We start from the raw sequence: 15906 nt of genomic DNA, 5'->3' as shown, positions 1-15906 counted from the left end.
TGTGTGTTTTTCTAGATGTGGTTTTAAATAAATAATTATATCTCTTTTACACCAAGCCCTGGTCAGTGTTTACTTGTTCTATTGTGTTCTCTTGACCTATTTGAATACTCTGTATACTGCCTAACTCTTCTTGAGGGAGTGTGACTGCTCAGCCACAGCTACCAAGTGAATCTGTGTGGTACAGACTGCTACCAAGTGGGTTTACTGCCAAACACCTGTAGTCCTAAATCTTTTGCAGTGGTCCCAGAGGGAACTGCACAGGTTTCTGCCTAACAAACACGACACACACTTCCATGCTCACCCATTGCACCTAACAATAGCAAACACTCCACTACAGAGGCGAAATTGCCTGTTATCAAGGGAGCCCTTATCAACGCCAGATCCCTCCCAGAGCACGCTCTAGGCATAGCAGACCTTATAACATCATCAGACCTTGACTTCATTGCCATAGCTGAAACCTGGCTACATGCCGCATCCGGCCCTTCCTTGTCCCTTGCCATACCACCCGGCTTCAGCATAATAAGATGTGACCGCACCTCTGCCTCCCACTCTAGAGGTGGTGGCCTAGCCATCATCCACAAAATCAATCTGGATTTAAGAGTAATGACCAATAACCAATACCAAACTTGAGTCCGCTGAACTATTATCAGTCAAACTCGCACTAACACCCAACCAAACAGCCACCATCCACCTAATCTACAGGCCCCCAGGCCCTGCACCCTCCTTTGTCGGCGAAATATCCACCCTCCTCCTGGACAATGCTAAAACTAACTCACAAATCATCATCCATAGAGACCTTAACTTGGGACTTGGTGACCCCAAAGATCCTATTGCACTTGATCTGGAAAACGCCCTTACCAACTCTGGCTTCACCTTGCACATCCAAGAGCCCACACATTCAAAAGGCAAGACCCTCGACTGGCTAGCCAGCTCTAATTGTAATATCAATGTCCTGGCCATTACCCCTTGCCTTTGGTCAGACCACCACATCATCTCATTTAATATTGAAGCCGCCCCCCGGATCCCGACCTTGATAGCGCCTGCTCTCCCGACCAGAAACAAAAAGGACATAACCAAGGAGAAACTTCTCCCTCTGCTACTCCCTACGCTCAATGCGGCCACTGACTCCTGTAATGACCCTACCACCTTAGCGGACATCTATAACTGCAGCATGCTGACAGCTATAGACTCTATGGCCTCCGTCAAATTGAGGAAGGCCAAACCACGAGCACACCTGAACTCCTGGTTCACCCCACAACTAAGAGTACTCCGCAAAACCAAACACTGTGCCGAAAACCTGTGGAAAAGTCACCCTTCGGACGCGCACAAAGATGGCGTCGTCCTAGCATCGCTCACCTACAAAGCAGCCATTATAGAGGCGAAAAAAGAATCCCTTAATAATCGCATCTTGCTTGCTGACTCCAACTCTAAGGAACTATTTAAGATCTTAAAAGAGCTTGAAACCCCCGTTACCCCCCCCCCCCCGACACCTGCATTAAAGAAAGCAAATGGTGTGCTAACATTCAGGCAGCGCTACTGAATAAAATCACCATGCTTCAATCTAAAATCACAGCCAAACAAGACAGCCTGAAACGGGACAATCGCCCTCCTACCCCAGCAGGGGCCCTCCCCCATGACCTGCACAACTGTAAACGATTTGCCTTCTCTCCGCTCACCACTGCGGAGGTAGAAAACATTATCCTGAGGATCAAACCGTCCAAATGCCACGGCGACCCCTGCCCTGCCCCAATTATTAAGGAATCCGCCCACGATCTGGCCCCATTTATCACATCCTTTATCAACGCCTCCTTTAAAACTGGAACTGTCCCTGACAACCTTAAGGATGCATGGGTGATTCCTTTGTTCAAAAAACCCTCTCTCGACCCTAGCATTCCTACGAACTACCGACCCATTACTACTGTCCCGTTCCTGTTAAAAATTTTAGACCGTGCAGCATACCTGCAAATCCAAGAGTATCTGGAAGCCAATAATCCTCTAGGTCTTAGACAATCTGGTTTCCGCCCCAGACACGGAACAGAGACAGCTCTACTAGACTTAAAAACTCAAATTGAAGTCCTAAAGGACAACAGCAAACTTGACTTGTTACTTCTACTTGACCTCTCTGCGGCCTTCGATTTGGTCAATCACCAAATGTTATGCAAGCATCTTCACTCGGCCGCCCGTTTCTCACCAGCTGCAGATCCTTCCCCTATTCCCTGCGGTGTCCCCCAGGGCTCTTGTGTGTCGCCAACGCTCTATAATGTTTTTACAAAACCGCTCTTTGATGTACTTGATTATCTGGGTGTCTCCTATACGAATTACGCTGACGACACCCAGATACTCATTCCCATCACTGGAGACTACTTGGCTGACACTAATGCCCTGAACGATGTTTACCTGGTCATCCAAGCGTGGATGGCACAATATCAGTTATGCCTCAACGATGACAAGACTGAGCTCCTCATCTTGGGCACTACGCAACGTCTTAATAAACTTGAGCCGTCCTACCAATCGTTTATCATCGATGGCAACACCATCCAAGTTTCGAAAGACACCAAAACTCTAGGCGTCTACCTTGATGCCACCTTATCACTATCCAGACAAACAAATGCAGTCAGATCTTCCTCAGCATACACCTGCAAACTCATTGCAGCTTGCAGGCCTTTCCTGACCACCCCTAACATGGTCACACTGGCCAGAACTCTCATCATGGCCAAAATTGACTACGGGAGCGCCCTCTACCTAGGAACTAGCCAAGAGAATTTGAACAAACTGCAAATCACCCAGAATAACGCCATTAGAGCTGCCTTAAACATCCCGCATAACCACCACATCTCGGAATCTAGATCCAACTTACGCTGGCTACCGGTCAAACAGAGAATCTCACTGTAAGTCTTAGGACTTACCCACAAATGCCTAGCTAACCAAGCCCCCCGTATCTCTGCAGCCGAATATCCCGCCATGCGCCTACCCGCCCGCAAAGAACCGCCCAGACTCAGTGTCTAACCATCCCCAGGTTTAAACTACAAAAAGCGGGTGGATCTAGCTTCCCCGTCCTAGCCTCCAAGCTTTGGAATGCCCTCCCTCTCACCATCAGATCTGAAGAATGCTTTAGTGCCTTCAAATCCAAAACTAAATTCTGGCTTTTCAACCAGTCTTGATTCTGGACCTCCTATGTTCCTGAGAGCCTGCCCCAGGATAACGCCTGCCCTACTCTATACTCTGTAAATATGTATATTGCTGTATGTATGCCCTGAATACTTTGCACTGTTTAAGTCGTTTATATGTATGCCTATGTAACCATGTCTAAAGTTGCGCCCTGATGCCTCCGGGCCTGAAGGTGCGCGTTACAAATAAAACAAATACAAATACAAATACAAATTCACCTTCCACGCATGTCACTTTGGGCAAACTCTGAAATCCTCCGACCTTCGAATCCAAGGAAATGCATCAGGAATGCACTCTCTTTCTTTCTATACTAAAGCTTGGTTCATGTATGGCTCGAGCATAGTCCTGGAAATCTTCTTTCCAAATGTCCCATTGGATTGTTGGTTCTCCATGGTAAGGGAGGAATTGAGTTGGTATATTAGTCCCCCTCTTTTTTTACAGAAACAAAATTATTTTCCTGTTATTCCTGTCTTTTTTTATTCTCACTTGACACAACACCAGTGTGACCGTGCAATACTTTGTGGGTTTTACTTTGTAGGAACTGTGGTCCCTTATTCCGACACATATTTTCGCTTGACCCGGTAAGGGGCGAATATGGAATTCCGTATGTCCAAATAAAATGTGCCTGGAGCAAAAATGGCCTCCAGCCATCACCTCTTTTGTTTTACTGTAGTAACCCGGAGTGGGACGGGTATGCCCAGACGTGGGTCCCGTGACTGCTGAGCCTAGAATCCCAAACTATTCCTCAGTGATGAGGCCCAACGAGGCTGAAACATGTTTGGGGATGCTTGTGGTCTCGTGCAGAAGGGATGTGACAAGGCAGTTTGGGCTTCACTGCCCCTTTTGGGTTGGGACAAAGCCTGATTTCCATATGGTCTTTCCCCTTTTGTAATGGTTTGGCAGGGGAAGAACAATGGTCTGGAGGATTACCCAGAGCAATGCCCGAGATTAAGATTAATACAAAACCTTCTAGCCACCGCTTCTTGTTTTGCCGTTACACACAGCATGAGCGTGCACCACAGGAAGGATGAGCGTTCACAGCCGGCGTATCCCCTTATCTGTCCGCACCTCATTGTCTGGCTCGGGGGCTTCAGCAGTGATGGGTTTCCGCACCCGCAACGCCACCAAACAAGCTAACCCTTGCTCATTCACTGCCCCAACTTATGCCGAGAAGTGTTCCCCTTGCACTTTCACTCTTCGCCGCACGGCTGTTGATCCGGTGAGCGCATCCACTCTCAGCGCTCTGCAATTAACCTGGTCCTGCGTGGAACTCTGGCATATTCCCAAGTCACAGAACTCCTCTTCTGCCTGGTCGAGAGCCGTTGCTGCTTTCGTAGCCCTTTCATGGACACTTCCATTGTATCCGCTTGATCCGCTCCTCCAGGACGTGCATCACAGCTGTTCTTCAGTCCAGGGGACTTACCGCTCATTGCAGTATTAAGTGGTTGATGCAGCACAGGTGAGTGGTTTATTTCCCTTTATTTCTTCTTTGTAAAACAGTGGGTACAAAGCCACCTGGACATCCTTCTTGAATCCACTCATCCACCAACTGCCTTGCCAGGAACCCCTGGGCACTCCAGAGTCCTGACATTGCCCAGGGTTCCACCACCTACCAACAATATTTGTATTTATTTGGAACTTATATAGCGCCTTAATCCAAAGTGCTGTACATAGGAATAATATAAAAAGTGGTACAATTGTATACAATGAAAAATTGACAAGTGAAGCCTGAAATCAACCCTGATGGATCAGATGAGATTTCAATGATTTGCGAAACAAGGAATAAACAGTGATAGAGCGTAGAGAAAGAGGAAGAACATTCCAGTGCATAGGAGCAAGCTGAGTGAATGTGCTTAAGTGTGACTGGGCACTGGAAGGGGCTGGTACTACAAGACGAAACTGAGAACTAGAGCAAAGAGAGCAGGGGGATGGAGGGACTATAGAATGAAACAAGTGAGGAGAGGTTATCCGGGGTAAGACCGTAGAGAGATTTAAATACAAGGGATGGAAAGTTGAATTTGAGTTGTGCATGGAAGGAAAGCCAACCAAGAGTGATAGAGCAGAGGAAATAGAGTCACGTGAAGGCAAACAGAAAAGTACACGAATAGAGACATCAAAAACAGATTTTAAGGGAGCGAGTCGAGAGGTTGGGAGGCCGAAAAGAGTAGCGGAGCAGCAGAAGAGACGTGAAAAAAATAATGACGATCAGTAGCTTAGTTGCATCAAAGTCAAGAAAGAGCGAACTTTGCAAATATTGAATAGATGATAGCGGCAGGCACGAGAAGAAATTGAAATGTGTTGTTTAAATGATAGAGAAGAGTCAAAGTAGAGCCCCAGATTTCGGGCAGTAGATATAATGGGGAGTTGAGAAGGGGGAAATGATATAAATGAGGGAGGGATAGGGGAGGTGATAGTAGTAGAAGGGAAAAAAGAGTACTTCAGTTTTTGTAGTGTTAAGTGTGAGATAGTGGGAAGACATCCAGGATTTGATGGCCGATAAACATGAGGACAGCTGAGTATGTGTACGTCAGTAGAGATGGAAGAGAAAGAAAGGAAGAGCTGGGTGTCATCAGCATAGAAGTGATGAGGTAGGCCATAAGAAGAAATCACTTTAGCTAGAGGAGAAGTATAGAGAGAAAAGCAAAAAAGGTCCCTGAACCGATCCTTGTGGGACAACATGGGCAAGAGGATGGGGGTTCGAAGTTGTCCTACCCCTAGAAACAGAATGTTCATTGGGACAACTAAGATTTGAACCAGGAAATAAGAGAGACAGAAAGACCAAAGGATGAAAGAGAAGATTGCAAGACTAAGTGATCAACGGTGTCAAAGGCAGCAGAAAGTTCTAATAGAAAAAAAATTGACGAATGCTTAGAGTGACGTTTCATGAGTAACAAGTTTAGGACTGACAGAAGAGCGGTATCCGTTGAGTGCATAGGACGGAAACCAGATTGAAAGCGAGGGAGAATTGAGTTATTAGACACAAATGAAGAAACTTGCAAATAGACAAGATGTTCAAGTAGTTTAGAGAGATAGGGAAGAAGAGAAAATTGACCAAAGTTAGAAACAAGAGAGGAGTCAGCAGAAAGTTTCTTTAGAATAGGAATGATGGAAGCGTGTTTGAAGGAAGAGGGGAATGCTGAGGTTAGGAGACAAATATTAACAACAAAATCTGTCCTACATCACATATTGCATGGCCACCGTGTTGTCTCTCAGGACCTACATAAATACGCACTTACCCAGCATAGATGGGAGGGAGGGCAAACAGGGCAAGCCTAACCACCTCCAATTCTAGCAAATGTTTATGTTCCTAATCTTCCATCAGGGACCACAGCCTGCTCACTTTCAGATCTAGAAGGTAAGCGTCTGAACCATTCAGCCCTTCACCAACGCTACAATCAGTTGGGGACAAGATTGCCAAAGCAATGCCCCATCACCAGGTGGTATTGCGGGGCCTACCACAGTAGATCCAGAGAGACCTCCAAAACTTGCAACAGGTCTAACATGTTGCCCTGGAACTGAAATCACTGATATTGAAGAAGCCCCTGGTGTGACAGCAGGCATAACCGGACCTTTGGCACCAAGAGGGTGAAGAAGGCCATGAGGCCCAGTAGACACAGAAAGGCAGAAGCTGTTACAAAGCTTATGGGACTGAAAGACATGGACCACGTAAAGGATGACAGACACTCGATCAAGGCCCTACCCAGGAGGGCATCCAAGAACGTTTAAAGGAAACGAAGGGACTAGGACTCCAAAACATGCAACTTCTTGAAGTTCAGGGAGAAGCCCAAACTGTAGAACATGCTGCACATACGGTAGAGACCTGCCGATGTCTGGTCTGGTCTCACGGTCTGGTCTCAGGTGAGCTAGTCGTAAAGGTAGGGGAAGAAATGTATGCTTTTCATCCTGAGGCAAACCCCTACTAATGCCATTACCTTAGTAAATACCCTGGGTCCCAAATGGCAGGACTCTGAACTGGTAGCGGGCAGACCCAACTAGAAATCTCAGGTACTTTCTGTGTGTCGTGTGGATCTGCACCTGGAAATCGGTATCCCGGAGATCCAGGGATTGCAAACAGTTCTGCAGTTCAAGGGCCCATACATGACCATCTTCAAATTGTCTTTGTTAGGTACAGGTTAAACAGCTGAAAATGCAGGACGGGGCACAGGCCCCCATCTTTCTTCGTAACCAGACAGTAAAGAGATTACCAACCCCTGCTTCGATCTGCATGGGACACCAATACTAAAGCGGCTTCAGCTAGAAAGTGAATGACCTTCGACGGCAGGACCAGAGGGCGGATGGTCAGAACTTGGACGTCAAAAAGGAGGCAGTAACCCTGCGTTTGGACCTGTTGTTAGGCAGAAACCTCTGCAGTTCCCTGTGGGACCACTGCAAAAGATTTAAGACTACAGGTGTTTGGCAGTAAACCCACTTGGTAGCAGTCTGTACCACACAGATTCACTTGGTAGCTGTGGCTGAGCAGTCAGACTTCCCTCAAGAAGAGTTAGGCAGTATATAGAGTATTCACAATAGGTCAAGAGACCACAATAGAACAAGTAAACACTGACCAGGGCTTGGTGTAAAAGAGATATAATTATTTATTTAAAACCACACCTAGAAAAACACACAGGCACTAATAGTAAGCAATTCAAAAACACGGTCACTAAAAGATATACACTCCCGTAAAAGAATATTAGACAAGTCTTAAGTAAAGCCCCACTTATTTTCAGACAGCGGTGAGCGCTTAACGTAGATGGCACTCTAATAGTTCGTTTTAAAAAGGGAGAGAAAAGCAGAGAACAAGTTGAAACAGATCCCAACACTTTTACAAGAACATAACAAGAGAGCAAGGCAAAGTAAAACCGTGAATTCAGAGTCAGTAGGCCAGATCCGCTTTAAGAGGATCGAAACGAAATGTGTCCAAGGTCACACGGTTGCAGTGCACAAAAGTCTTGTAATGGTTCAAAAAGGAGTTGGACCAAAGAAAGGGACCAGTTAGAGGGTCAAGGCGGCCAGCCCAGTCCAGAAGGTTAAGGAGTTATTATTACCTTGTAACAATCTTTAGAAAGGGAGGCCTGGCGGACACAGTACCTTAAAGTGGTGAGAACACTCCAGCGGGGGCAGTTGTTCCTGGCAGCGGATGCAAGTCGGTGCTTCGTCCGGGGGAAGAGAGGATCTCGTCGTGGAGGAAGACAGGAGTCTGTTGCACTGCCAGGGAAGAAACCAGCCGCAGAGTTTCTCAGGTACAAGGAGCGGTCCGTTGATTCGCGGTTCAGTGGTGAGTGGCTATCCGGCCGCCGGGGTGCTTGGCACGGGCAGTTCGACCACAAACCGGTCTGGGGTGCGAAGAAAGAAGGTAAACTGGTTGTGCCCACCAGTCAGGGGAAGAAGCCTCTCCAGCCGGGAGATCTTCTCTGTCGTCGGGAAGTGGTGAGTCGGTTCTGCAGGGCTCCACCGGTGGTGTCGTCGTGGTAGGTCGGCTCAGCTTCTCCCTCGTCGGATTCTCAGGTCCTGTGGCGACTTCTGAAGTTCCAGTCCCCAAAGCCCTGCTTTTATGCAGCATACCCCCATTCACTCAGCCTAGCTGTCAATCAAACATGCTAAGTGGTGAGCCGGCCGGCTCACCACTTAGGCCAATCACACAAGAGTGCGACTTGAGTTACCAAGGTAACTCAGTCCAGGGTGCCTAAACCCCCTCCCACACCCCCTGTAGTACCCAGACAGAGTGGCACCACTTTTGGAGGCTTCTGTGGAGAAGCCCGCCAAAAAGTGGAACAAAGGGCTCGACTTGGGTTGGAGTCACAGAAGAGAACACAAACACCATTTTAGAATCGAGTCTTGGAAAAAAATACCAACCGGCAAATTAATATTAATTAAATAAACTGGCGGTATGTTCGAGGCTATGAGAATTAAAGAATTAAAGTTGGTAGCCTCGAACAATGGGAAAATCCCATAGGGAAATATTCGCGGTCCAATATAAAAAGTAGTTTCCACTGCCACCAGCCAAAACTCGATCAGGGGGGACGGAGACGTGCCCCCTCGACTAACAGACCCTGGGACAATCAAATTGCCCCGACCAGTACGTCCACAATATGCTGGTTTGTACTGGTTTCTGTTAATAATTTGGGACTAGTAAAGCCAATGGTGACTTTACATGCCCTGGGAGACAGTAGTCAGTCCCAGGGTATGGAGTCTATGGTGGGGTGCCACTATGACACTTCTGTGTTACTGCACAGAGGGTGCTGTGTAACACACATAGTAAAAACACATGAGACCCTATGGAGTAAAGGGACCCATAGCCCAAAAACACATTACCAGTCAAAGGAACACCATAAATGTCCAAGAGTGGGAGAAAAAGAGTCTCACTCTTGGCAGGAGGAAAAAAAAAACTACAGAAATCCAGCAAAGCTGCTGGGGGACTCACTAGGTTAGGAAATTCAGCCTAAAGAGAGAATTCTCCCTAACACCTGTAAGGACCAAGTTTCAAAAGTGATTTGATACCACTCCTCGTTGAACAGGGACATTCTCCCACGTGTTTGGGTGTCATGACTGGAAACCTTCTCAGAGAGATTTGCCCCCTGGGCTGCTGTGGGGACCGTTGAGGCAGCAGTCCCACCTCTCTTTGCTCCACCACTTCTGCCCTGGAGGGTGGGCAGCACAGCTGCTACTTGCTGAAGTGTACCATCCCAACCATGGTGGGTGAAAGAGGTGAAGAGTAACATTCCTTGGCCCCTCAGGGCTGAGTTAGAAGCTGTTGAGCTACAAGGCCTAATCAGTTGGCCATGGCCTTCGATGCCTGAAACCTCTGAAGGGCCCATTCAGCAACTTTGCATAGAGGTACAGTTTAAATCCAGAGGTTCACATCCAAGAGTGCCTCCTCAGCACAAACCCTGTGCCCATGGCACGTACCATGCAATCGGCCAACTGCAAAAATATGTCGTGCCGCTTCTTTGCTATCCTTCACCAAGGAGTTCAAGCCCTCATTCATCTCCCCAGCCATGAGGTTCTCTGCCACCTCAGATATCACACTCCAGAGTCGAAAAGAATATTTGGCCAAAGTGAAGGATGTATTAATCGTTCTCAGAGCAAGGTCGTTCAACCGAACACCTTGCGCCCCCCCCACGCGTCCATTTTTCCCTCTTCCTGTTCGGAGGCAGAGAGGTGAAACAGGTGGTTTAAAGGCTCCCCATAGCCGTCTGTACCACTAAACTCTCTATGGGAGCATAGTTGGAGAGAAAAGCCAGATCCAAGGGGGTCAGCCAATGCATTTTCGCAAGGGCCTGGTCCCCCACGGTTATTGATGCCAGTTTCTCCCAGGCCATCAACACTGGGGCCTCAACAGCCAGGTTGCAAGACAGTATGGATTCTCTCTGGGAGCCCTCATCCCGGATGTCAGTTAGTTCAAACAACCTCTGTAAAGAAGTGTGGGGCTTCCAATGGGCTGGTTCAGACTAAAATGTCTAACATCTTTGATGAGGAGGGTAATCCTATCCTGTTCAGATGGAGCCCAATTCGGCCTGTAACCCATTAGTTTCCTGTAAGCCTGCGGCAGGAAAAAGCAAATCTCTCTCCCTTGTCGTAGAACTCCTCTGGGATGTCCCCTGGCCACATGAGTAATTGGGGTCCATCCCAAATGGGATGGATTATTCTCCTCATCAAAGATGTCAGACATTTTGCACATAAACCTGCACATTGGAAGCAGGGAACATTCATTGGGACACTGAGGTCAATTACACAGGCAGTGCTGTGGCAACGGGGGACGTGCGCCTAGGGCACTAGGCCACCGCACCCAGCCAGAGCTACAGCTGCTGGAGCCCGGACTGAGCCGATAGGCATGAGGTCATGGTCCAGAGAGGGATCCATGAAAGCTCATGCAAGTGCACTGGGCCCCGTGGACGTCACTGGCACCGAAGCCCAGGCAAAAAAGTCAAGCATTTTCAGATGGAACTCCTCCCATTCCTCCAGATTAGAGGATTGGGTGTGAAATGGTAACTGCCATTTCAGAGAGAAATTTTCTCAGGGGTCCATCGATCTGGAGTGGTGATTCCTCTTCTTCGACGAAGAAGAAGAATCGTGCTTCGAAGAGTCACTAGGGGAGCTGGACCTCCTCTGATGATGTTTTTTTCTTCTTGTCATTCTGGACAGGAGAGTGCTTTTCTTCACCCTCGACCACACTCCTCCGTTCTGAGCCTGGGGACTTGGAAGGGGTTCTTTTGCCACTATTGAGGCAAAAAGTGAACAATTTTGCAGCATGCCCCTGAGATGTCTGCAGGTCGTGTTCCTCCCCAATACGGCAGATCTTGTGGGGGTTGAGATAGACATCTGTCATCCACAATCTGCACAGGGTGTAAAGTCCAAGCCCATCAAGGGGTTTGGCATGGTGCGGTTGTAATACGTTTTAGATAAGCTAAGTGGCGTTTCCCTAGCACACAGGTCATGGGTCGCAGCAGCTCCATATATACTAGCCCCAATGACATGTCCTGTGCTGGTGCTCATCTGCACCAGGCAAAGAGAACGTGGAACAGGAGGGCATCCTGTTGGTGAAAAGGGTTCAGAGAACAGCTGGCGCTGGAGTCAGAATGAGGAACCTGCAGGAAGAAGAAATCCATTAGATAGGGAGTTTTAGATAGCGGACTGGAGGGCTGGAGAACTCCTGCTGAAGAAAGCAACGACTGGAGTGGAGGAGGGGTTAATCAGAGGATTGGGGAAGAAGCAGATTATAAAATCTGGAAAGTGTAGGAAGTTGGAGATAAATAAATAAATCCAGAAGAGTGTAATAAGGAAAAATCCCAGAGAGCAGAAGAAGGCAAAACATGGATGGTGGAGAAAAGTAAAACCCAAAAAGGACGAGGAAAGGAAGAGAATATCAAAGAGGAAGAACGAGAGTGAGGAAGAAAGGGGGGCAACTCAGCCCAAGAGGTTAAGAAGGAAAGCACGGCACCCAATCTCGAGGTTCGAAAATGCAGGATGTGGCCTGTCAACAGATAGAGGCTGTGGCCCATAGAAGGCACATGAGAAGTAGATAAGCAAGACCATTTGACTCACTCACACAGACTTTGACCAATAAACAGGAAAAGATTGCCCTGTGGAAACGCAGTAAATGTGAAAGCAGAGGCTGTGGCCAAAGAGAAGGTAGAGAACCCCAATGCAACGAGAAAGCAGAAAGAGTAACGTTAAAAGCCCTGACACAAGAAATAACAGGGAAAAAAGGCTGAAAATCTAACCAAGGAAAAGAAGCAGAAACGAAAAGCTGAGTATCTGAAGGGAGGGGCTAAGACAAGCTGGAAGAGTCACCTGGGGACTAACCCAGGCAAAAAATTGGGACGCTAACAAAGATTATTACAGGTTCTAACCATCAGGACAAAGCAAATAAAGTATGCTAAACAAGACTCCTGTGTTTGGGATATTCGTAACACTGTGTTAACAATTAATTGGTGCAAAGACAGTAGGACATTTACGTTTGGAGATTTCATACAAGAAAAAAGTAAGAACTAGCTGAAATAAACATTCAGTGAAAGTACTTTGGTTTTTGTCATTTTTTACTGATGACTACATTCATACTAATTTGATGGTTTTGTGCTTCCATGTACAAACAGCAGATGTAGAAAAGGACTGTGGTCTGCAAGATCTTTAACTACAAGACCCAACTAGAGAATTATTTGATATGATTCAAGTACCTCACCTAATGCTCCTTTCTTCAGCACCTCCTTCACCACTCCAGAGCATTTTCACATACTTATGCAGTAATCACTGTGAGCCCCAATCAAGCTGATCCACAGTTGTAGAACCTGACGCAGACACCACCTGTAGTCACCTGCTCACATTCTTTTGAACTGAGCTCATCAACAGATGTATAATTTGAAGGTAACTTTTTCCGGTACAGCCTTGAGAAAGGCCTGACTACGTAGAAACACATCAGCTGCCATGTAATATATAGACACAAGAGTATAAACGTCGCATCACAAAGATGAAATAAGCAACTTCTGGATGAAAATTCTTTAACAAAAAACGATATTGGTACACGATTAATGTTTCTAGTGGGAGAATATATTTTGTGATGGTTAGAAATATGGTAGGAACTTTGGGCATACACTTCCAAGCCAAAAACGAATTGCTTAAATCTTTTTTTTTTTTATTATTTTTATTGTTTTCATCCTTATATCAAAAACAAGAGAAAAAAACAGCAAAAACAAACACTAATCAAGAACAACCGTAACCTCAACTCCCCTCCCCCACCATAGCGCCAGTGGATCCCCCCCAGCTCTGTCCCCCCGTACCAGATTATCCGTGAATGTCCAAGAGCTTAAGTCTCTGGGGGCACCATTGCTCCCTAAAGTCCCCTTTCAAATATGCCAGTGTCCCTCCCCAGTCTGCTGGAAAGTCCTCCAGCCTGTTATTTACCGCATAAGATGCCCATTCCATCGAGACTATATCCCAGATTTTCCGTAACCAGTCTTGTTCCGTCGGGATTATGGGTCTCTTCCCCCTCTGAGCAATAAGGGCCATCGCAGCCAGCATGAAGATGACTTTTGCCTTGGTTCTACCCTTCCCCTCTACTTCTCCCCCCGATCCTCATTGCTTAAATCTTTTATTGCTAAAATCAAGTCCCAGAATGCTTTATTTTAGGCATTTGCATCTGTTATTATAATAGTTAATTCCTGGTGAATTATTATAAGAGAAAAGTATGCCTTTTATTTTTTTCTAATACTACTTTTTCAGTATGTCATTCAAATGCATTGAATACACTGTGTTTAACCATACCATATTTTTCTCCTACCAGTTCTGTTTTACCTGATTGGTATTTTGGAAGGCCTGCTGCAGAATTGTTTGTTGAGGTCCCAGATGTCCACTGTTTATTCCTCCGTGAATATGGCTGCTTTGAATGACTTGGCTTTGCAAATTCATTGGGGTGAGTTGTTGAACGTTTGAGGAACTTCCAGAAGAGAAGGGCACAGAACCAATGTTTAATCCAGTGGCTGACTGCTGTAGAAACATCTTAAGAAAAACCACAAATTACTTCAATGCATCATTCACGTTAAGAACAATCAACAGAATCTCCATCTGTACTCGTAAATGGTCAGATGTCGATGTAAAGAACACATTCACAAATGCCTACAAAATAGGTAAAACACAGAAGCCCAACCCAAAGAGTTATGCTCACTTGAAGGCCTTGACCATGGACAAGCTGAAGCTGTTCTTGTATTTTGCACAACTCTTCCTGTTGACGATGAATATTGGCCTCTATCATTCGTGTCCTCTGCTCTAGTTGATCTTTTAGGTGCTGCATTGCTCCTATTTGAGCAGAGAACTGAAACATAGGATGAGATTTAAAAGTCTATTTAGCATACATTTGAAACAAGTAATATGAGGCACAAAAGGTATCTTCGCACATGCTTTATTCTGTCAGAATACTGATTTGCTAACCTCCCCTTTAACTTTCACCCTTATGCTGCTTTACTCCTCCCTGTCACTTGTGTCAATTTGTCTTTTCCCACTAGGGTTCCCTTACCCTTTTTTTAATTATAGGCATGCGGGCAGACGGGAAAACTGTCCTTTTTTCTTTCCATTGTAATGGTGTTGTCAAACGGACTCCACATACCTGCAGGAGCGTGTGGTGTGAGGAACTCTACCAGAGTGCCTCAAGTGTATTCTTGATTAAAGATCAGAGATTGTTATCATCCTGCTGCTTTTTTTGGAACGTGAGCCTTCATGCTCCATACCCAAAGACTCCTTGCTCTACACCTTTTATTTACCACTTACCTAGGACCCACAGAAAACCCTGCTGCACTTTTGGTGTTTCATCTTTTTCACGTCTACTGTTGAGTTGATTATACTCATATATAAATCTTCCAACTTTCCGCCGAAAAATCTGCAAAATTACCACTGGGAGAATTACCGCCGGCTGTAATTCTGCTGAAATCCTCATGGAGTCCTATGGAGTCCAAAATAAATGGCGACTAACTCCGCCTACCACCAATTGTAATCCAGCGGGAAATCCACTGAACCAACTGGCGGCAACAGTAATTATGTTTGGCAGTATTCTTGTGGATTTACTGCCGGAATACCGCCAAACTCGTAAATGGGGCCTTAATCTTTCAGAAGCACAAAGGTCAAGAAACTACAGGTTGAATAAAGGGATTTCACTCAATTCTCGTTTTCATTTGATGCTATTTAATCATTTATGGTATTTTATATTGATTAAGTTTAGAGAAGTCGTAGTCAACAACTTTATAAACTTTGAACACATCCAGTAAAATATACAATCACATTTTGTCAGTGAATTGCGTGCCTTTATACAAATAAACTATTATCAAACCATAACCCACACCATGATCCGGAGTAACAACTGATTACCATCCCTCTAATTCTTCAACCCTCACCAAATCAACACATCTAGGTAACCCCATTGGAGGCAAATGCCCATCAACCTTAGCGATTGAGCAGTGTGTCCCAAGATCCAATATAACAATATTATGAAGGTTCAACTTCCATTGCAGACCCTGTGCACCCATCTCCTTCTTCTGCTGCTGATTCGCAGTAAGGTTCCCCGACTTGCTCTATTTCTTTTAAACATATTTTTGATTGGATTTTTAGTACAATCTAACAACCATTTGATGTACAACATTCAAAATCAATCTTGGTGATGAACACCCCCTTCCTGCTATCTCTCACCCCTATATCCATAAATCATTTCATTGTGTAAGAGTAGGCGTTATATATCGACCTGTGTAAAGTATTATC

At 46.0% G+C, this 15906-nt stretch overlaps 1 protein-coding gene across 11 annotated transcripts in view; it reads right to left on the bottom strand.

Moving 5' to 3' along the window:
• The window catches only part of CLOCK (clock circadian regulator), a 2930945-nt gene that overhangs the window by 364793 nt on the left and 2550246 nt on the right, over positions 1–15906 (bottom strand). For all 11 annotated transcript variants that reach the window (XM_069631637.1, XM_069631640.1, XM_069631638.1 and 8 more), the window contains 2 exons: positions 14327–14473; positions 13957–14160 (listed from right to left, as the gene is read on the bottom strand). In XM_069631637.1, the coding sequence (XP_069487738.1) occupies positions 13957–14160; positions 14327–14473 (351 nt within the window). The remainder of the gene's footprint in view (positions 1–13956; positions 14161–14326; positions 14474–15906) is intronic.

This window comes from Ambystoma mexicanum, chromosome 6q (assembly GCF_040938575.1).
Source record: "Ambystoma mexicanum isolate Mex_15411 chromosome 6q, UKY_AmexF1_1, whole genome shotgun sequence".
NCBI lineage: Eukaryota > Metazoa > Chordata > Amphibia > Caudata > Ambystomatidae > Ambystoma > Ambystoma mexicanum.
This window is presented reverse-complemented; position numbering and strand designations above follow the sequence as displayed.